Source organism: Astatotilapia calliptera, chromosome 12 (genome assembly GCF_900246225.1).
Source record: "Astatotilapia calliptera chromosome 12, fAstCal1.2, whole genome shotgun sequence".
Taxonomy (NCBI): Eukaryota; Metazoa; Chordata; class Actinopteri; order Cichliformes; family Cichlidae; genus Astatotilapia; species Astatotilapia calliptera.
Genome location: NC_039313.1, coordinates 10,622,055 through 10,645,825, shown reverse-complemented (window position 1 = coordinate 10,645,825; position 23,771 = coordinate 10,622,055). Strand labels below are relative to the sequence as shown.

Sequence of the window (23,771 nt, the reverse complement as noted above, 5' to 3'; positions counted from 1 at the left end):
TGTGTTTTCAGTTTGGTTTCCTATGTAACATGTAGAAAAAAATGTGACATCTGTCTTGCACAGGAAACTCTCATAACATCCATTTTCTTGTCCACTTATTCACATTAAGTTTATTTAGGGAGCAGGAGCTAATTTTAGCTGTAACATGGTGAGAGGAGCAGTACACCCTGGATTGGGTCGCCTGTCTAAAGGAGGGATAACAGAGAGACAGCAACAGACTCTCACATACACACATTCAGCTTGAAACCACCAATTAACCCAACAAGCTAGAGAAAGCCCACGTAGGTCTGAGACAAACAGGAAGTTCAAACTAGGGACCTTGTTACTGTGGGGCAACCATTTCGCCGTGAGAACAGGCATAGGAAGAAATTTCAAAGAGGTAGTCGTTCCAGACGTTTCTTTGATTATTATTATTTTTTGTTCATTATGAAGTTGCTGGCACAAAGTCCAGCAGCATGAAAAGTAAATCCTATTAAGCTTTGTGAATTTATCAATTTTATTTCTTTCTATAATGATTTTTTTTTAATGTAAAAATGTAATCTGCACATACCGCAAAGACGTAACCACAAGGGGAGCAGATAGTTATAAATAGTAAAACCTTAGGTCAGACTGAGGACTTTCAAGTTGAATAAATAAAACGTAAATAAAAGGTACAAAGGTTACAAAAAATATGAATGTTTCATTGAAGACACTAAAAACAAGGCAAACTTTTGTAGGTTCATCAGGTAAATATGTGTTCACGTGTTGGGTCCAGTGATTTCAAGCGTAAGTAAAATAGCTTTAATGCTCAGAGAGAAGTGAGGTTTACTTAATAACGGATGTTGCTGAGGATTTGACACTCATAGCATCCTCCTGCTGTTTGGCTGAGTCTGTGAGGAGGAGGAGGAAGGAGTGGTTTTCATGTGTCGTGTCAGCTCGGCCCGCCCTCCTCCTGTCTGTCCGGGGGTTTGGAGGCGAGGGTCCGCTGTCTGTGAGCCGTCGCTTCGGTGAAATTCGGGAGGAGAACGGTGAACATGACGTCCAATATTAGATACAAAAGCCGGATCCCGGTAAAGACAGGTGAGCGTGCTTTCTCGCTTTTATTCGTCGGATTGAGTTTAAATGTGATCAGTGCAGTGATGTCTCCATGTTTCCGTCTCTCTGGGCGTCGCTCTGCATCCCTGCACCTGCAACCCCCTCTCATCCAATCCTATGATGGCTAACAGAGGACAGCACGGAGGTAGGAATCATCATTTATTGTATTCATTTGTGATATTTGTTGCGGTTGAGGATTTTTTACGATGCAATAGCTTTGGCACAGGGAGAGCTCGGCTCCAGCAGCATCACTAGTATTTGCTTCTCAGATCCCATGTTTTCGCTTTTTTTTCTCATGTGCGCGTCAGATTAATAATCGCACGATGCTCTGAGGGTAGCCGTGCCATCACAGGCTGAGCTGATCACCACACTGACAGGCGGAGAGGGGTGGGTAGAGTAATTTTTAGACGCATATGTAGAGCAGGCCAGCGCGACAAGAGGCGAGCAGCCAACGTGATGGTACCCAAAAGGCAGCATCCTTCCTCCTCATCCCCTCCTCCACGACTCTCTGCTGCCTCCACATTTATTCTGGTTTTTCGGTCACTGAATCGGCCGATGGGCTGACCTAATTGTCAGCGTTGCGTCAGCAGGACTCGTGGATACAGTCGCCGCTGCTGACTGCCTTTAGTAAACCTTTACTGACCATTGTTCAGCTAAAAACAGCTGCCACATGAGCCTGCAGGGGAGGCCGGCTCTCTGATGACCCTCCTCCTCTTCTTCCTCTTTGAAGATAGTGTAAGGTGACAGTACAGGAGTAACTGCGTGGTTACACATGTGTGTGTGAGTAAAGCAGGAACCACATGCAGCAAAAAGACTAATTTATTTCTTATACAAAATTCAAGTATCCCATTGCAAGAAATGAACATTTGTGGAATTTTTTTTTTTTTTATTATTATCATTCGGTCTTTCGGGCATGAGTGTCATAGTTTCATCAGGGGAACTCTTATATGTTTTAATTTGTAACTGGAAAAACGACTTGAAGTATAAAATGATTACAATTTAAACTGTTAGAACGTGTTTCTGTGGGTACAACAGTCAGAGGAAAAAAGATGTCCTTAAAAAATTGTTACCTAAGTCCAGTTATGTCTGTATGTGCGGTCTGTGCTCAGAGCCCCTTAATAGGCTCTTGTTACTGGTTATGTGGCTCCGTCCCTGTTATTGAATTGATTTACTGTAATGAAACGTGTTACTGTTTAGATTTCTAGTCAAAGCTGAAACACCTCACTCAGAACAGCAACTTGAATTAGTAGTTTCAATAAAACCGAGCAATATAACATCATACGGGTGACAGTAAAGCAGATCGGGTTTATCTTATTACTGAGTTCCCCCTGAAACAAATGAAAATTTATGCTCAAGTAAGACTATTAGTTTTATTTTTGTTTTTATGTGTACTTTGACCCGGATTTGGAAGAATCAGTGAGGTCTTATATTTAAGGGTACAGGTATGCACAGCAATAACTCTCAGAGGGTTGTGTTTATCTGTCATCTCTCTGCTTTTGTAGAGCGTTTTGATGCCGTCTCACCGCATTTCAGTGCCAATTCCTGTAACAAATGTAAAATCAGTTTAAGTAACCCATATGTCAAAGACTTCACTCTCTAGATGAGAGCATGAACCTATATTTATTCACATTAAACTACTTTCCAGTGCAATTGGTATGCTTGTGGAGTAATAATTATGATGACTTGTCTGCATGATCACAGCAAATTGGAGAGTATTCAAACAAAACAGAACATGCCATTCTCCCAAGGATGGCAAAAAAATACTTCTTAAAGTATATCTGGATATTGTCTGAAGTATAGAATTTGTGTAAACGTGCTTGTTTACGTTCCACCACCTGAAACCAAAAACAGAGGTGGTTTCTATCTTCATTTTTACCTCTACCCCCTGTATACTCCACCCTCCTCAGTGCTGTAGAAAAATGCTGAACAGGTTGGAGTGGCTTTCTTCCAAAAATTCCCAATTGGATCCAGTTCAGTCGTTAAATTCATGGTGGTCACATGGTATTGGTACTGCAGATCCAGCACAGACTATGAGGAAAACCTGGATGAGGATGGTTTACGTTACGTGCATAAACAGTAAAAAAAAAAAAAAGCCTCTTGATAAAAATATTCATTACTACAGTGTTTTTACACCTTGTGAGTTCTGCTTTTGGCTGTCACTTCACTCTCCACTCCCACACTCTGTGCTGACTTTGACCCTGATGAGAAAAATATCTCCTATTCTGGACCATTTATGCTGCGAAGGAGGAGGAAGAGGAGGGAGAGCTGGAAAGCACAGTAATCCTTCTCAGTATGACTGACTTAATGCTGAGATCATAACTGCAGAAACAGCCGTAACTGACAATCAATCTTAAAATCAATGTTTTTAGAAAACTCCCATCCGACTCTCGTGTTTCTCTTTCCACGTTCCCCTCATTAACGTTACCCTGAACGCTCACTTCCTTGGCTGTGATAGTGTGGAGACAAAAAATCAGTTTTCATGACTGCTCCAATATGAAGGAGTGGACGACGCCATCTGACCTACTCACAATCCTGTGTGGTGATTAGTCTGTGTGCGTGTGTGTGTGTGTGTGTGTGGGTGGGTGAGTGGGTAGGTGGATGGATATTCACTGAGCATTTTTTCATTAAAGATTAAAAGAAAAAAAAAAATCCCAGTTTGACCAGCACTCGGCTGCATGATGTCACCCTGCTGGAGTGACACACAGATGATGTATCACTGATTTGAGCTCAAAAATGTGCTTTTGGATATCTAAAGTGTTTCTACAATAACATCAGCTAGTAAATCGGTCTCACCATGACCCTCACTAGTAGCTGTTCATTGTTCTGTTCATTAGACTGATTTTGATGTTTTGATGATTGCTTGTCCTGTTTTGCTTCTGTTCCTGGAAGTTTGCTGTTAATCAGTGAAGACATGCTGTCATGATGAGCCCCTTAGTAACTGTGGCTCAGGAGCAGCAGGGGAGAATAAGAGGGCGGTACATGCCACTGCTGCTGTATTCTGTATGGTCTGTGATTTGGTGTTGGGTGGTTGCTAGGCAACACGATGATAATGATGATGATCTATCATACATAACGAAAGTTTTGTGGATATAAAATGCATGTTTTTATCGTAAAAGTAGACTAGTTTCATGCTTTTATAACATGTTGTAAGTGCATATATGCTACAAAAAAGTAATTTTAGCCCACTTGTATCTGGTTGCTCAGGGCAACATGATGAAGTCATGATACCTGACGTAAATAAGAATCTTCAAGGGCCAAAAATGTTCCTGTTTGCCAAGTTTGATTACTCAACTCCTGATTGTGCAGGATGAGTTTGCACACAGAGATTTTGTGTGTTGTAGCCTGTTAAGGGGTAATCTGCTGTGCAGCTGGAATTGCAGCCACTAGAGCACAGATTAGAAAATCAATCAGTCCGTTTGTCGGCTGTTTATCACCAGGAATGTTCAATCAATACATTTTATTTCACTGTAACGGCAGCATCAAGTAGTGCAATAAACATCCATCCATCCTTTCTTTTCCACTTATCCTTGTCAGGTTTGTGGGGGGCTGGAGCCTATCCCTACTGTTTTAAGGCGAGAGGCAGGGTACACCCTGGACAGGCCGCCAGTCTGCCGCAGGGCTAGCACATAGAGACAGACAACCATTTGCATTCACATTTACGCCTATGGGCAATTTAGGGTTACCAATTAACCTATCCTCACTAACTGCATTTCTTTGGAATGTGGAAGGAAGCCGGAGTACCCGGAGAGAACCCACGCGAACATGGGGAGGACATGCAAACTCCACACAGAAAGACTCCAGCCTGACTCAAGACTTTCTTGCTGTGAGGCAACAGTGCCCACCACCATGCTGCCCCTACAATAAAGATATTAACTCGTAAATTTACAGAATTTCCTTAAGCCTTGCTCTACTGCCTTATCTGTTGCCTATATATAGGCGGGCAGGAGATGTGAGCAGTGAACAGATGTTAAGTCAGATGTGTCTGCATGAGTGTCACTTCACTTCAGGTACAATCTCACTTAATTCTCTCACCTGCTCTCTCTGTCTCTAAACATACACCCTCTCGCTGCCACAGATGGGACCCTCGCTGCTCCCACTGAGGACCAGCTGCAGAGCAGGAGCAGGCAGCTCAGAGAGGGGGGTCGACTTAAACGTGGAAATTTAAGCCTCCTGCAGCTCTTCAACAGATAAGAAAAGGAGGGAGCAGCTGATGCATGAAGCCTCGAGCTTCCATTAATCATATGGGCACAACATTTTCCCCTAAAAGAAACCATTTGACATGTAGGGAAACAGTCACTTGGTCAAAGGCTAGTGCAGCGATTCTCAAACTTTTTCTTACACACCAGCTTCAGAGGTAAAAGAAACAAACTTTGTGCCCCAAACTTTCCAGATTTTATCAGTCATTTGTCATAAAAAGGGATCCAGGATGAATTTTAGAAAAGTAGTCATTAAACAGAGCACCAGCCAGCAGGAGATCTGTGCACCACAAGCAGACTTTCAGGTCTTTGGTGGCTGACTGAAAGTCTGAAAGTCGGCTTTTCAGACTTTGGTGATTGATTTTCCGTCAGTTACCAAAGGCCTGAAAATCGAGATCCTGAAAGCAAAACAGAGTTACAAAAACTTTTTTGAAAGCAAATTTGCTGCAAAAAAATTGGGGTCTGCCTGGACATGTGTGAAAACCATAGCGGGGCTTCAAAATCCCCAGAGCAGCAGCCAGACCGTTTTAGACGATTTTAATTCAAACAGAGATTTTGCAAACTCCTTGAATATGTTGCATGCTTTAGTTCTTCTGATTTTTGCAAGGATATTTTGGAACTGAAACAGAAACTGAAAGACACTCAGCACTTTATCGTTGAACTCAGCGATGACCAAAAGGCCTTTCATACAGTTAATGTGAACAAAAGCCAGGGTCCTGATAATATTAGTGGCCGCCTAATTAAATGTTGTGCTAAAGAACTCAGACCTATATTTCAGGTTATTTTTAATGAATCGTTGCAAATACAACCTGTGCCCTCTCTTTGAAAAGAAGCTGTCCTGGTTCCTGTCCCGAAATCTAGTCGTCCAAAAGTTCTAAACGACTTCAGACCTTTTGCCCTCATCTCAGTCGTGATGAAAGTCTTTGGAAAAATCCCCAGAAAATGATTATGGAAGAAATTGAACATGGTGGAAAACCTGGTGAACTGGATTTTAGATTTTTTAACTGATAGGTCACAAAGAGTGAGAATAAATGGGGCTCTGTCTGACCCAGTGTGTCTTATAACCCTGATTATTCATACTCTATACAAACATGTGTCTGAGCAGATATGAAAACAGGGCCATCATTAAATACACAGATGACTCTGTTATTGTCAGCTTACTGAAAGAGGGTGAAACTAGCCACGATCCAGTCATTGATGATTGGTTTAGTGGTGTGACGAGTCTTATCTCTTTTATTAAGTCTGTTTTATCTTTTTGTTTAGTGGCACGGTTCAGTCAGACCTCTGTCACAGAGCCTTGTCTGTCAGGTTTAAATAGGTGTGTGTGTGTGTGTGTGTGTGTGTGTGTGTGTGTGTGTGTGTGTGTGTGTGTGTGTGTGTGTGTGTGTTTTATGAAGGGATGGCAAGTGCTATCATTTTTCTGCAAAGCAAACTTACCTGCAGGTATAAATAACGTAACCTTGACCTTGACTGAACTTAACTGCCACCGAAACCAACCCAGACCGCTAACGCTCACTAAAATATTTCGCATGCCAAGTATAGAAACGATTATACTGGTTTTACTTGTGTTAGGTGCCAAACTTTGTATTGCCTCAGACAAATTACAAACAGCTCAGAAAATAACTGTTCCCAGCTAATAAGTAGTTAAGCGCATAACACAGCTTAAACACGTTATGTAACAGTGCACATGCATCAGTTTAGAGCTGCTGAGGTTAATTTTAGACAGTGCCAATTTAAATGTTTTCTACAGTTTGTCTCATAAGCTAGCTGTAGCTCATGGCCATAGACTGTATATAAAAGATGGCATAAGCAGCAGTTCGCTTGGTGAAAACGCCTTGTTGAGGTCAATACGGAGGAAGTAGTAACTCAAACAACCACTTGCCACCACCAAGGCATACAGAAGAGCATCTCGCAGGCCTGTGATTCATGCAGGCTCACCAAAACTGGACAACAGAAGATTGGGATATTGCCTGTTCTTGATTTTTGCTGTGAATTTCGAATGGTGCGGTCAGAAATTGTTGTTAAAACCAAGTGCACGCTGGTGACCATGTTGTAATGGAGCTGGATATATTGTCTTGGCACACTTTGGGCTCCTAAGTAATAACTGATCATTATTTTTAGATTTATCACCACAGCCTACCTGAGTATTGTTGCTGACCACGTCATCTCCCTTTATGACGACAGTGCGCCCATCTTCTGATGGCTGTTGGCAGCACAAAGCTCAAATAATCTCAAACTGCCTTCTTAAACGTGACAACGATTTCACTGAACTCAAATGACCTCCATGTTAATCAGATCTCAGCCCACTAGAGAACTGAGGTCAGAATATGCAGAGCATCGATGCGCGATGCGATCAAGTCGTCAATGAGCAATGTTTCCAGCTCCTGAGTGAGTGTGTACACCATTATGTTTGATAACTGAGAATAATCTAGATCCTGAAAAACAGATCAGGCAGCCTGGGTGTGTTTCTGCTCCGGAAAGTTATTTTCTCTCTGTAACAGTTATTACCTGCGCTGTTGTTGTTCAGGTGTTTGAGGAGCTTATGCCCTGCAGTGAGTTCTCATGCACATACTTTCATTTTTCTCATGCCGCAAACACGTCTATACTGCCAGTGATCCATTAGCCTGTGTGCATGTGTGTGTGTTTGTGTGTGCAGTCAGTTTTTCTCTCTGATTTTTAGCTACAGCTCAGCCTCAGCTCATTTTTTGGACAGCTCAGTGAGTGCAAGCTGACCCAGATATCTTTGAGTCTTTGAGAGAAATCTTTTAAAGTATTCGGTCGACCTGGTTATGTTTGGGATTAACTTCTTTGGTAATGGGGATCAGGACTTTGGCAGTAAGAATATTTTGTAACCTTTCTTGAAACATCAAAAATATCTTAATTATACTGTCATGAACCACATGGAGTTAATGGAGTTATTCACTAGAGAAAACATTGAAATGATTTAATTCCATTTAAAGCATGAGGTGTTTTTGTGGTGGTGTAATTCCATTTTTTTCTGTACGTGAAAGATAATTTTTTATCTTGGAAAAATTTTAAAAAGGTCACAGCTCATTCATCTTTGTGGTTTTGCATCACATCATGTGATCATGATCATGCTGAGTTTGCTTGAGGATCTTAGTGACTCTTTGTGCTTTTCCAATGTGTCTGAGCACCTTGACACTTCCTCTTCGTGTTCACCTTGAAACTCCACTTTAGTGACATCAGTTAATCAGTTCCCCAAAACGCAGCCTTTTGCAGCCTTTTGCAGCCTTTTGCAGCTCCCAGGGCTACAACTACTGATTTGGACTCAGCATTTTGGCCACAACTATGCTAGTTCATTGAAGCCAGGAGTTACCAAATGAAAGAGTGGGACACTCCCATAGCAAGGTGAACCCTTAAGCTAAATAAAAAAACAAACTAATAAAATACTGGAATTTCACTCACCAAAATGAAGCCCTGTCAGTATCCAGATGGATGACATATTAAAAAAAAATTCATCCTCATGGGGTCGTTATGAAGTTTTGGCCTCAACTATATTGAGGCCAAAACTGTCTCTTGCATCAGGCTGTAAACTTTTTTTTTAAAGGGTTTACACTTCATTGCTTTTAAAGGTCGTAACTTTGTACACTGCCTGCATCTGACAACAGAGCACATCTGCAGGTAGATGGACCGTACCCAGCTGAACCATAACTTCAGTTTAATGCTGTAAAGTTGGACAGTCTAACACGGGAGTCTTCTGACTAAATTTAGGAGCCAACCTCAAGTGGCCACTGGAGGAACTGCAACTTTTAACAGTTTGACATTGGCATTGCTGCCCCGGAAGTTGGATCCCACCTGTAACCTATAATTGGATATATTGTAATGCAGTCAGTCAGTTAATACGTAAAACAAGTAAATCAGCATTCTCTTCTCATCGTTAATAAAAGCAACACAATCTGATTCTTCTCACCCTTCTCAGCACACTTAGTCCCTAGGTGGTTCCACATAGCTTAAATGGGACAGTGTAATTTTTACCAGCTTTTCTCAAACATGTGGACGAGGTCTGTCGATGACTCTTTACAAAGAAATGAAATCCTGTAAGTGTATATTAGGATCAGTGCAACATGTTTGGCTAATTGGTGTGTTTTTAACGTCTGTATACATCTATGGTACAAAAAAAACATTTTCTTTGTTGGTTTGAGTTTTCATGGGATCTGTTGACAAAAAGAAAATTATAGAAGCATCAGAAGTTACTTAATTATAATGCACAGTTTCCAACATTCCTCAGCATGATTACTTACCAAATATGGTTATAGCCAAGTATCATTTGTCTTTGAATGAGCTGATGCTAAAACTAAAACTGGGCAACCACGGCCAAATGTCCTTGAAACATTTTTATCACTGCCTGAGCATTTACATGCTGTCAGATTAGCATGCTAAATAGCCGGGGGCATGCTGGCCTTTGCATCTCCACGGAGACAAAACAAAGGAGGGAGGGGGGGTCCATCTTCATGTTGTTTTTTTGCACCCCTCTTCCTTTGTCTCACCCGCCCTCACCCCTCCTACTCCTCATCTTCCTCTTTGCCTCACTTTACTGGGCTACCATCCGGTCGGCAGGCAGTGCGCTAGAGGAAGCGTTCAGTGTTAATGGCTTGACAGTGTCAGCGGGATGGCTGGGAGCTGGAGAAGAGTGAACAGTAAAGGTCACAACTCTTCTCAGCTCCATCGCAGGCCGTCTGGCTGCTTTAAGCTGGAAGCACATGAATTAAAGCCGGGTTGTTACCACTACACAAGATCATGGCATGCTGTCAGATTCTTGAGCAAAAAGGGTGGAAAATAATTGGATACAGGCTCTCTCTTTCTCTAACAACTTAGGAAATCTGTTATATATTTTTACAATAATTTATGGTCAGTGCTTTGGTCCTTCCACCTTCAGTCTCCACTGAAAAGCATAAAGATTTTTGCTTTGGTTCACTTATCAGTGCATTTATAGATTAATTGGTCATAGGTGTGAATTCAAGTGTGAATAGTTACTTATCTCTCTGTGTGTGTTAGTCTTGTGAGAGGCTGGTGATCTGGCCAAGGTGTACCCCGCCTCCTGCCCCATGGTAGCTTGGATACGTCAGTGCAGAAGTGCTTCTAACCTGTAGTTTAGTTAATGGCCACCAGAGGGTGATTTGCAAAAAGACTTCTGGTGCTGTAGAAGTTTATGGGAAAATAGCTTTCAATGCTTTTCCTCTGTGACCTCAGTAAAGAGTTTCCTTATGAGTTTATGGACTCAGTCGCTTCTTTCAGGTCAAAGTAAATAAAAGTTCTTATTTTGCAAAAAGGGTGCATTTCCAGGCATGCCAGTGGGTTTGTGTGTCGATCTTTTATACTCTCTGCTAAAGCCCTCTATAAACATTCTCTGTTTAAAAGTTTAGAATAAATTCTTGGTCTGAAAAGTGACATCTGTCCAGAAGAGGCTTAAATCTTTCATTTTTTCTGATAACCAACAGGGTGGCTTTTTGTTTCAAAAGAAGTCTATTGTACAGAAGTCAGTGAGGAAACCAACCACTGCACCTCATGATCTGACCTCAGCAAATATTTTCCCAAGGATTTTATAGTTTCAAAACCTATTAAACATAATAAACCTTCTAAAGCTCTGTTTTTATAACTGGTTTTTGACCGCTGCATATCTGTTACTTCAAGGTATAAATAACGGTCCTACAGTATGTTCTGTACTACAGCCTTCATTTGCACACATATGCTGGATAATCATGATGTTGTAAAAAAACAAGCAGCTTGAACGTTGATGGTAGAAATCTCTGTTTCTGCAGTCTGAAAAAGTTTTCATGATGAATTTAGATTTTTAAAGTTTTCATCAGCAAAACTGTGTCTCATCAACTGTTGTTCCTCCTTCAGCCACATCCAGAGTGATGACATGCGATTTCATGTGTTTGTGTGACAGAGGAGATAACTGCTGTGAGCCTTTGAGAGTCACTTCCTTTAAAGACAACTTTGTATGACTGAGAGGAGGAAGTTGAGCGCTGCCTGATGAGCAAGTGGCTGATTTCTGGATCTCTGCCTAACAGGATCGTCCCACATATTGGCAAAGATACTGTTAGGCAGAGATCCAGAAATAATATTCTGACAGCCAAAAAGTTTCTTCTTCTTGTTAGTTAAAAAAAATAAACATAAACAGCAAAAATGCCAAATATTCTCAGGTTTGTGTTTTTAAACTGAAGATTCAAAAGATATTTCCCAGTTTTACCACTAAAACTGAAAAATTAGCAGAACATTCAATTTACAGACATCATCACTGCTTTTGGATTATCAAGGGTAAAATATTCATATATAATCATATTCATCAGCGCTTCCATAGGGACGATACACAGATGTCGATTTAACACTCTGAGGTCTAAGTCATCTTAGGCAATAACTCTATTTCGATCCAAAACAGTCTTTTTTTAATGATGTTAATGCTTTTTTAATTTTTTTCTTTATTACCTGGTTGTCAAGACTTGTTAGTGAGAATATCTGAGCATGCCGTCTCAAAATAAACGCTGGTATCTTTGACTCCAGTCATATTTTCAATACAAGTTCTGTTTTTTTTTTGCCTTTTAGATAAAGCCAATTCTGTGGTTTCAGAATGACTCTGTTTAATTTGTGAATCTGTTGTGTAATATTCAGTTAAAGTGTTTATTAGGCGTTACCCATGAAGTTCAAGTGGCAGCAAGGCATAAGATGAGCACATGAGAGAAAAGATTATACAAGACCTTTGACTTTACTCAGCAATCAATAAAGCAAGAAGTTTAAATGAATACTTTGTGAAGTGACATCAGCAGAGTCTGCGTGTGTGTGTGTGTGTGTGTGTGTGTGTGTGTGTGTGTGTGTGCGTGTGTGTGTGTGTGTGTGTGTGTGTGTGTGTGTGTGTGTGTGTGTGTGTGTGAGAGAGAGAGAGAGACAGAGAGACAGAAAGGGACAGCTGGCCATTGAGAAAGACTGGGGGGCTGGGGCTGGCTATTGTAAGAGCATTTCAAGACATCTGTTCCTTTCTTTTATTCTGATTGGGCCTCCCTCTGCCCTACACACACACACACACGCACGCACACACACACGCACACGCATTCTCTGTCTACAATGACCGTAAACTTTTCATCTGCCATTTGTGACGTTTCAATTTGCTTCCTCTCAGCTGAGAAAACTTACCAAGAAGCTGAAACCACTAACTTTTTGTCCCAGTTCAGTCCTCTGTCTCCCTCCTGTGGCGTGGAGCGAGGTGCTCACACGCCATACGTGGCGTCACTGCGAGACATTCCTTTTCAGGGGAAAAAAAACAGTATTCTTCTTTAAAAACCCAGCTTCTGTTATTTCAAAGAGCATTTTAGCTCTGCTGCCCACGTCATGCACAAGTCGAACACACCCATCCCATCGTACGCTGACATACACACACCACAGTCACATCTGGAATCAATCGAGTCCAGCCTCTGCCATTAAATGTACCTCGTTTATCTCCACACACACAGAAATGCATACACACTTCTACAGTGCCCAGTGATTTCTTTACATCCTTCTTATTTCAGTCCAGACTGGCAGTTTGTAGCAGCAGCACATAAGTATGTGCATGTTCCCACTGAAAATCACACCGTGGGTATACAGCATAACAAAATTTATTCACTGACCTAAAAAATACACCTAAATTATTTAAAGTACGCAGCATGTGACAGTTTGGGGGGTTTGGGGGCCTTTCTTGATAAGAGATCAAAACTCTGATATCACTCGTGTGTGTGTGTGTGTGTGTGTGTGTGTGTGTGTGTGTGTGTGTGTGTGTGTGTGTGTGTGTGTGTACAGTAAATGTGAAGCCACTGCGAGAAGCTGGCTTGCTCACCTTAGCATAGAGGCAGATGATGAATCTGGTTATGTCTGCATTATATGTTTATGTGCTTTTACACGATGCACATGAACTTCAAACTACACCAACCTTCAGAGTTACCAGGGAATCTGCACTGATTGATTATAAAATGTGATTTTTGTAGAACGCAGCAGTTAAAAAGTGATTTAATTACAATGCTGCTGTTTGTTCTTCAGTCTGGAATAAAACCTTTAAATTCCTCTTTACAGAAGAAGACCTGCTCCTTATTGCACTGCCCTTTTGGTTATATCAGCATTTCAGCAGGTTTAAGGTCAGGAGTTGGACTTTCCCAAACATTAATTTCCTCTGATGTGCGGCAGTGTTTCCAGTGTTTTTGAATCTCTAATGCTTCTTTTAAGGTGCTTGAAAACACACACATAACCACTGCTAACTGCATTTAACCTTTTTGTTAATTTAAAGTCTTGTAGTTAAGTTACTGCTGTGCTACTTGCAAAATACAATTAAAAATATAAAAATACGCAAGATTCTTATCAAATTTCATTTCTTGTATTTGTTTTTTTCTGATAGAGCTGCTTCACTGTACTCTTTACTCAGCTGGCTCAGAGTAGCTGGAAGAAACGTGTAAAGACAGCCAAGGAAAAACACGCATGAAGGGTCTGGCAGGCCAGGCATCAAAATCACAGTGACTCCCTCATGGCAACATTGAATACTGGGTTTCCCCTCATTCATTTTTGGGTTGTGAATCCTTATAAGAATTTATGTTTAGCCTAACTTAACAAGTATTTTTTTTTTGAAAGGTAGACTGCACATTTATGTGGTAAAACTTCCTCCTCATGACTCATCAGACCAGCAAGATATTCAAATAGAATAGAATAGAATAGAATAGAATTCAAATACTGAGTGAATGATAGAAATATCAGTCACAAGTGTATTTTTTGGAGTGCTTTTATTTATTTTATTTATCTATCTAATTTTGCTGTAATCCCTGCACTTACATAAGAGTTTAAATGAAGAATATTTACTCGTTGTATTGGTCCTCTTCCGTCACCGTCTGTCACTGCAAACCTGCAGTAAAACACAGATGCCTCGGCTAATAGCAAAGGCAGCAGATACAGAGCTTTCACTTGACTGACAGGTGACTCGATCATCTGATTGTGTTACTCTGCAGGCCTGAACTCGCAGTTATCATTTGTTTGCACTGCAACTTTTGTCACTGCCATGCTCAAACACGTTCTTTTATTTTTCTTTATCTTACGATATAGTACACTTTCTCTCCCCTCTGTCTCTCTCTCTGCGAGCTGGTAGTCATTTCTCTCAGTGTAAGGATTTATTTTTGTACTGTTGGAGCTGGGGGAGGGAATACAGACCGAATGAATGAGTTTCTTTTAGACCTTCGTTCCTTCCATCCCTCCCTTGTTTCCTCCCTCAAATTGCCACTTCTCTCTTGCTCCCTCTCTCTCTCTTTCTCAGCGAGAATTCCTCCATACCTGTCTGAGCAGGGAGCGTAAGACCGCTGTAGGGCAGAAGAGAAAAAGAAATAAAGAAACAAAGGAGAAAAGAGAAGAAAGGGAGTCAAGAGGAGAGCAGGAGGAACACATTTAAAACTCATAAACAGGAGGGAAGTGTGTTAGAGACAGAGCTATCAAGGTCTAGAGCATTCAAATTTGCCTTTCCGCCTCCCTGCTGGGCTGTTTTTTAACTTTCTGAAACCAGCGGCTATTTTGGTCCGTCAGTGTCGGAGCGGTTTAGGATGGATGCCATCATGCTGCAAGAAAAACTGGTGGAACGGCTGCTGTGCCCACGAGTGAGAACTGCCAGACAGAAGGTAAAGAGTTGGATTTATGGTAAGAAATGTGTGAAGAAAAGCCAAAGACTGGGAAAAGAAATCAGACAGTTACGCGGATATTAAGAGAAAAAATAGCAGCAGATAGCTCGGGATGAGTTTAGAAATACCCCCACACCTGTAGACCCTGTTTCAGCATCTGTTTGCTGTTTTTGCTGCTTTCTGTGGATTTGTTTGAGTTCAGTTTCCATTTGCAATTTTTCTACATAGCGTCAGGTTTGCAGCTGAGATTACCCAATGATTTATGTGCAGCTTTCTCAGCAGTTCTCTCGGTCTTACACCTCTGGCTCTTTGGCAAGTGTCTTGTCTTATTGCGCAGCTTGTGGGTTTTCTTTTATGTGTGTGTGTGTGTGTGTGTGTGTGTGTGTGCGTGTTTTTATAAATGAGATCCTCACCCGAGGGGGGGGGGGTTCGGAAATGCCTATGACAAGTTATGACAGCGTATGAGTACACTGACTGTGTGCTTGGCTCGTGTGTTTGCAGAGTAAAAAAGAGCTTTTCAGGTCCTTTGAATGCAGCTTCTGTCCGTGCGTGAATGCTCTCCGCGGGCCTCGAGTGTGTATTTATGTCCACACATGTCAGTGTGTCGTACTGTGGTGTAAAGATGACGTTCAGATGCAGCGGGATACTGGAGTTACTGCTGTGCGTTACAGCGAGAGCCTGGTAGCCCGTGGCTCTCTTTGTGTTTAGTGGAAACTCTGAGATGCTGGTTATTCTCAGCTGCACGTGTTTTTTCCGTGCAGTTGTAGATTTTCTGTATTACAGACCTCGTCCGTCTGTTGTGGTGATTTTATTGCCTCTGCCAGATCCATTTGGTCTTCACATTACACTCCCTCAGCGCTCTCTTACAGTTGTTTGGTTTCTGCCTCTGTTTTTGACCTTTTGCTTTTCGCTGTTTTATTGTAGGCCTGAAGCTCAACTTAACTTGTGAATTATTCGGTTAGTCAAATAATAGAAAGTCAGTTGGTGATTTTTTGGATTAGTTCAATTATTTAAACTGTTTTTCAAATAAAATATTTCTTGTAAAACTCTGGGCAGCCTACATATTGCAGCTGCAGGAGCAGCTTGGCCATGAAGCTCCTGGTACACAGTTTCTGTGCTGATGTTAATGCCAGAGGAGGCCGAGTTGCTGTGGCTCCTAAACAATTTTACTTTGCAATAAAATTCCACAATCAGCTGTAAGTCTATGAGGGAAGAAGTGTCACAAACTGACCTCCTGTTATAGCGCCATGCTGGAATTCAGTTTGGTCTTTAGAGCGACCCATTCTTTCACATACATGTTTGTCAAGGCAATCCATGTGGCTAAGGTCCTTGATTTTATACACCTGTGAAAATGGATTAAAAACACTTGAATTCAAAGGTTTTCACGGCTGTTTCTAACAATACTTTTGGCTCCTTCCTTATTACCAAAGGAATCGCCACACATAATGAATCCCCATATTTGATTTGGCACAGATTTTTCACCAGATCCTCTTCCTGACACAACCCCCACATTTATCTCGGCTTGGGTTCGGCACCAGCTCGTGACCCCTGCACCTGGGTTTGTGTCTTCCGCCTGGTCTCGAACCAGGATCTTTCACATGTAAGGCGAATGTGTTAATCACTACACATCATGCACATCGCTTTACTGGAGCTAATTTTAAATGTTGTATTTACTGCTGGGTAACTGATGAAGCCCCTTAAGCCATATTGGCTTACACATGACAGTGTGTTATAAAAAGACACAGAATAACCCAAGCAGCAACTTCACTGATAAAATAACTCATATATTACTGTTTATAAGTCCATGGCTGAGAGGAACCCAACATATAAGATGCACGCAAAGCTGCACCAGCTTTCAGGAATTACTCAAACTTGAAATAATTGCTTACAAATCTGAACACAAATATGGGATCCTGAGAAAAAGCAAACCAAACAGGGAGAAAGAGCAGCCATACACTGGGTAAACTAACGGTACTAAACTAAAAAAATAATACCAAAATTAAGACGAAGAAGAATTAAGCTTAGTGGATTTAGATTATCCTGATTGCGACACAAAATGGGAATTTTGGGAAATTAAACAAGCATTTGTTTTTTATACTTTTACATGACCAAGCAGATAAATAATTTATCAAGACAATAATTATTTTCACGACCGATGAATCTGCCAAGAATTTTTCCTACATTGCAGAAACACATCTGTGTTTCATCTCTGGGCTGATGATGAGACTTACAGCTCAGATACGGGCAGATGTCACAACACACCTGACAGCTGCCGTATGATAAGATAAAGTGCAACATAAACACACTGAACACCTCTGTCTCCTTTTCTTTGTGTTCCAGGAGAAACAGTATGTGGGCTTTGCAACTCTGCCTAACCAGGTCCACAGGAAGTCTGTGAAGAAAGGCTTCGACTTCACGCTGATGGTGGCAGGTGCGTTTCAAGCTGAATCTTGCCTATTTACACTCAGCTGCCTATTTAATAGGCACACTAAACTAAAACCAATTTAGGCATATAATAAATTCCCATGGACCAGTTTTTGTTTAAGTTGTTTTTAGAGCCATTTAGCTGTTTCTAATATTTTGCCTATCCTCATTGATAAAGTCATCATGGCAGATGGATTTATTGCAGCACTACATTAGTAAATTGGCAGCTGAGTTTATTTTATTAATATCTCATAATTAAATATACACACAGGATAACTATCTGTGTGTCTGTGCGTGTGTTTGTGTTTGACCTGCAGGAGAGTCCGGTATGGGAAAATCCACTCTTGTTAACAGCCTGTTCCTCACAGACCTCTACAAAGACAGGAAGCTACTGAACGCTGAGGGTGAGTCCTTGGTCTCTTTATTATCTCTGCGCAGCAGTCATAATGAATCCACTGCTTGCTGAATACTTAATGCAACTTCACAAAGCCCCACCTTTAATTCCCCATGTGTGTTAATTTCTTTTAATTAATCTTAGTTTTTTTTATTGGGTGCAACAACAACATATGAATGTGACAGACTTAACTTTTGGTGACATCTGTCACAAAATATAGAGACCACGTTTCCCAGTCAAATGTTCAATTCAATTCAATTCAATTTTCTTTATATAGCGCCAAATCACAACAAAAGTCACCTCAAGGCGCTTTTGTTGTGATTGATATGTGTGGATAGATAAAAAAAAAAAAATCAAAAGCTAAAGAACAACAAGTTCAAACAAATCCAAACGACCTGAACGAGAGAGAATGATTGCTAAGGTCGTTTCCCTGATCCAAGAAGCCACCAAAACCTGGACGTAGCTATAGAGGCTGAGGGACCATAACACAACCCCAGCAGACGGTGGAAAGTGAGGTAGCATTAACCAACCAGATGGAGTAGTTTAGAAATAAATAAAACACAAAGCGATCTCTAGATGAAGCCTACAAGCTGTTCTACTTAACAGCGGCCAAAGAAATAAAGTCCTAAGCTTGCTGGCCTGCCTCTTCAACATAAAACTATAGTAGTGAGTAGCACCCCTAAACGTAGTGTGTCTAACAAAGTGTTTAAATGTGTCAACAATTACTTCCTCTCCCTGTCTCAGATGGACTCACACAGGTCAGTTACATTACTCACGCTTAGCAGCCATCAGTCAGCAGACCACAAACTCTGGGTACTCTAAGTTATATACAAGCGTCCCAGTGATGAGTAACCTCTCCCTAATCTAATGCCAGCAGGACAAACTTCACACAAGGGAACACAGCTGAATGAGTGCCAGCTGTTTTAATAGCACCCCAATTATAAGGGTACTCGTGCTCATGCCCATCGTTCCATTTTTGGCTGATTCAGTCTGCTTCGAAAGTGTCCGTGGGCAAAATACTGAACCACCAGTTGCTCTGGATGTGTTCATTGGAGTGTGAATGTTAGTAAGAAAGCATTTACACATAGAAAAATGTGCTTGTGTGAATTTGTGTGTGTGAATGAGACATGTTGTGTAAAGTACTTTAAGTGCTAAAGTATAGTATTTATAGTATTTAATGAGTTGTTGATCGGCTCTCGTACACTTTCACTGACCTCCCACTTCACTTGTCTTCTCCTCCTCATTGCTGTCACGTTGCAGAACGCATTAATCAAACTGTGGAGATCATCAAACACACCGTGGACATCGAGGAAAAAGGAGTGAAGCTTAAGCTGACAATTGTGGACACACCAGGGTTTGGAGATGCTGTGAACAACAATGAATGGTAAACATAAGACTCTCGCTGATCTGCTTGTGTCTGATTCAGACTGCTCGACTGAATTCCCGGGACCTCGCAAGAGCAGCTAATGTGGTCTGTGGTGTCTTTTTTGTCCCAGCTGGAAGCCAATCACAGACTACATAGATCAGCAGTTCGAGCAATATTTCAGGGATGAGAGCGGGTTGAACAGAAAGAACATCCAGGATAACAGAGTCCACTGCTGCCTCTACTTCATCCCTCCATTTGGGCATGGGTAATAACACACACACACACACACACACACACACACACACACACACACACACACACACACACACACACACACACACACACGTGTACACAAAGAAGTCATGATTAAAGCCACAATTTTGAGTCTCCTGCTCTTTCGTTATCCTTGCTCAGGCTTCGTCCGGTGGACGTTGAGTTTATGAAGGCTCTACATGAAAAAGTGAACATTATTCCACTCATCGCAAAAGCCGACTGCCTCACGCCCAACGAGATAAAAAAGCTTAAAGACAGAGTGAGTCAAGGAGCTCTGCAGCAAAATCAAGATGTTTGCTTTGCAGGCTGGTGAATGAAATATGATCTCTCTCTCTCGTGTGTGTGTGTGTGTGTGTGTGTGTGTGTGTGTGTAGATAAGAGAGGAAATAGACAAGTTTGGGATCAAAGTGTACCAGTTCCCTGAATGCGACTCTGACGAGGATGAGGAGTTTAAACAGCTGGACAAAGAGCTGAAGGTGAGTCTGGGGACTCACATACCTGTGAGCTACTGATTTGCTGTACCTGTGGCTACAGATTCAGATCATCGTACTTCTTATTTAACAAATGCATGGAGAAAAAAATGCAAACCATATGGCTATCATCCATGCAGAGTGGAGCAGACCACCAGGCTCATACACCAGCAGTGGTTTCAGTGAATAGTGTAGAAAGTTAACCTTTTATTGAATTATTACCTCTATTTGAACTTTATAGTATAAAACAAACATGAGGTCTTTCCAGATCTGTCAACACACTGTCACAGTCTTCCTTAATACATGGATTATGCTCAGTTAGCATTTGGTATGTCACTTTCTCAGGTCAGGTGTGGAAAACTAAACAAACTTCTTGTTCTCTGGAAGATTATTTAATCCAGTTAAAAACTCTGGAAAATAACTCGAAGGTATTTGCCTCTAAATCTTGGACCTCCATTGCATTCAGTGGAAGTGAATGGAGTTTTGTTTTTCCTCCTTAAAGCAGCTAAAAGGCTAAGCTGCATCAGAATGTATATCTCAGCTCCTCTGGATAATCTGCACTTGTTAAGCTGGCAGGTTGGAAGTGCTTGTGAAAGCTGCTCACAGCAATGTTTTGTGCCTTTGTTTTTAATGAACTGTAACCATTAAAAGAGGTCGTATTAAATGATTCAAACAAGGACACAGGAGCACATTTCAGCATGATGGAAAGTGATAAAAGCTTTTTTGTGAAGAAAATGGAGATGGATCTAGAGATGCTGCCAGACGTTGAAGTGGGTGTGATAGTTGGATGGCGTTTTGGAAAGCTGAGCAAAACCTGTGATACAGAGAAGCCTTCAGCTGGCAGAAAGTATCTGAACTAAATGATATATATGGTGTATGGATAAAGTTCAAAGACAAATTTATTAAAAGGACCTTTCTTCTCCTTTCTTCCACCATGTTGTAATATGGTTCAAAGTTCAGTCTTAAACAACCCATTTTAGCTCCCTTACCTTTAAGACCATCCTCCCGTTAAGCCAGTTTATCTCTGATTGGCTGCCCCTCACAAGCACATGTTTAATACACACGTTTACAGCTTGAAATATCCTCTATTACTGACATAATACACAGCCAAGAGTAGAAAAAACATCTGAAACAGGGTGTTTTAAGGAGTCTGAAGCTTGGATTACTTGCACATATACTAAATGAAAATAAGGAAAAACACACCTAATCTCCTTTAAAATGTGAGTTCATTAACCTAAATGTACCTGCATGGCTTAATGGCATGAGGCCCAAGTGTGTTTCTGTGGAATTTTGGGCTCCTAACCATTTACTGTCCTTTTAAATGAAAGTACAGCAGCGGCTCAGGGGAGATAGATGCGGGCTTGGAGCATGAACGCACCGATCAGCTGAGAAAGTCAGTGGAGAGAAAATAAACAGCTAACAGTCTTTTACCTGTCTCAACAAATAAAGTCACAGTTGTCTTGAGCAGCTCAGGGGTCTTTTGTGAGCGTGTATAACTGCCAGTGTGTACCAGCATGCTCAGACAGCTTTCTCGGAGCAGAGAGGGGTTGAAATAACAACCTTTCCTCGCGTCTCCTTCTGCAGGAGTGCACCCCGTTCGCTGTGATTGGCAGTAACACAGTGGTGGAAGCTCGTGGACAAAGAGTGAGGGGAAGGCTGTACCCCTGGGGGATCGTCGAAGGTATGCACACTCGAATATTCCACGTCTGTTCAGCTTTATTCAGCCTGAATGTAAATTGAAATAGTTTGCATGTCTTGACTGGATTAATAAAGTTAATGATGCGTATTTCTTTGCGCAGTGGAAAACCAATCGCACTGTGACTTTGTGAAACTGAGGAACATGCTGATTCGTTCCCACATGCACGACCTCAAAGACGTAACCTGCGACGTCCACTATGAAAACTACAGAGCGCAGTGCATACAGGAGATGACCAGGTACGTGAGGAATGAAAGCGTGAGCACGTGCAAACGTGTAGCAAACAACTTCAATAGATGCTGATGTTTTCTCTCCATTTTCTTCATCTCTCAGTAAACTGGCTCAGGACAACCGTATGGAGAGCCCGATCCCCATCCTACCGCTGTCCACTCCAGATGTGGACACTGAGAAACTGATCAAAATGAAAGATGAGGAGGTACCAAGCAACTTTTGTTGTTGTTTTTTAAAAAAAAAAAGATTAAACACAAACTGTTATGACTTGTAATTGAATATATGTGCGCCATAATAAGATTTAACATGTTACAATTTTGTTGTATTCTGTTGAGGATGTGAAAATGTCTGCTGCGTAAAACGACACACAAAGAACCAAAGTGCCAGCAAAATATTTAAAATGACAGTTTTTAATCTGCTCTCCTCTCTGTCTCCAGCTGAAGAGGATGCAGGAGATGCTGAACAAGATGCAGCAGCAGATGCACGACAAAGAGCAGTGATGTGCCGCAGCGCCACCTGCTGCTTATCTCCCTAACGACAGTGAGACCTCCAGACTTTGAAAATGGTTATCAAGCGTTAGTGGCAACTCTGGCTGTACATTAATCTTCAGTTTGGTGCTTTTGTATAGTTTGTTTGCCTGGAGGGTGTTTTTTTTTCCTCTGAAACTATCCAATCTCCCACTTTGAGCCCCTCGCTGTGGTCCTAACATATAAGATATAAACACATAATTTAATAATCAGTGTATCTAATTTATAAATGCAGTGCTAAACTTTTTGGATTTAATGTCAGGGTGTTTGCTGCGACATATTTTGTAATGAAACGTAGGTTCTTGGTGATGTTTAGATTTTTGAACATGGATATTGTTTTTTATTATGCGCTGGTGTGTTTCGGTGTGTGAATGATCATTACATTTTCTTTAATATTACCTTTAATATTACCAGGTATCCATCCATAAAACTCCTTTAAAAGGTACCACAGTGAATTTACGTCTACTAAAATCTGATTTTAGCTCTTCTTCATTTACTCAAAAATACATTTGTTTGGCATTTATTTGCATACGGCCGGTGAAAATCTTCTGCTCCTCTTCCAGCATTTTGTTAATGTGCCGAATGAGCTGAAAATGCTCTTCTTGCCGGTGGCTACAATGAATGGCGAGCCTCTGAGATAACGAGAGTCTGTGCAGTGCAGGGTGCATGTGCAAGCATGTTGTCATTACTCATATCCGCTAAATGCTGCTGTGGGCCTATTTTTACCGCTTTTTAGCCGATGCCCTGTTGTTGAATTTGATGGATCGTGGCCTACAGGATGCTTTGTTACCACTACAGGATCAGTAACGAGGAGCCACTACTTTGTGTTTCTGTTTAAATATCTCTTCTTGGAAGTGAATTATGCCACCAAAGTTGTGTGTCCACAGTATGACAGAGCGTGTGTGTAGGTGTGTGTGTGTGTAGTCTCTGATACTGATGAGCTGTACATATTTTTGCCTGAAGGCTGTGAGCTCAGTCTGTGTCCCATTTACAAAGGTGTGACAAATAAACCCCAGTTTGTCGTCAGTCTGGCCTCGCCGCTTCAGTGTTGTTTTTTAGGAGACTCGCACGATATCCTCATTCACGCCCTCACGTCAGAGTCCGAGCAGCAGTACTCAGAGCTGAAGCTGCTGCAAGGACTTGATCTGCTGATTCATATTTATCTCCTGCAGCCATTCTTCCTCTGCACTGCGCACGGCATCTTCTTCCTGCTGGGCAGCCCAGAAATACACAAGCAGATATGGGAGGAGAGAAATATCTCAGAAGAGCTCAGTTATTATATTATTATTTTATTATTAAGTGTCACAGTGGAAAATAAGGGTGTTTTAATAAAGGTAAAAGCACTCGTTATTGTGATAATGTTGAATGCTTGTGGTGACAGAGTGAATTTTAGCTGCTTTAGTCAGCTCAGTAGCATGAAATGTCTTTTCTTAACCTAAAATAATTCAAAAGAATTCACAATCTAATCATTTGTTTGTT

The 23,771-nt window shown here is 41.3% G+C and overlaps 1 protein-coding gene across 2 annotated transcripts; it reads left to right on the top strand.

Annotated features, from left to right (window-relative positions):
- The first annotated feature begins 908 nt into the window (after positions 1–908).
- septin5a (septin 5a) lies at positions 909–23,318 on the top strand. Of its 2 annotated transcripts, XM_026186791.1 has the most exons (12): positions 909–1,059; positions 1,206–1,219; positions 17,252–17,342; positions 17,653–17,739; positions 18,990–19,113; positions 19,226–19,360; positions 19,510–19,627; positions 19,743–19,844; positions 21,423–21,519; positions 21,638–21,773; positions 21,868–21,970; positions 22,203–23,318. In XM_026186791.1, exons 1-12 carry the CDS (start codon positions 1,014–1,016, stop codon positions 22,263–22,265), a joined length of 1,116 nt encoding a protein of 371 aa, XP_026042576.1. In that variant the 5' UTR covers positions 909–1,013; the 3' UTR covers positions 22,266–23,318. The 2 variants fall into 2 exon arrangements, with proteins under 2 accessions (XP_026042576.1, XP_026042575.1); XM_026186790.1 differs by lacking the exons at positions 909–1,059; positions 1,206–1,219 and adding an exon at positions 14,505–14,911.
- Positions 23,319–23,771: the final 453 nt, after the last annotated feature.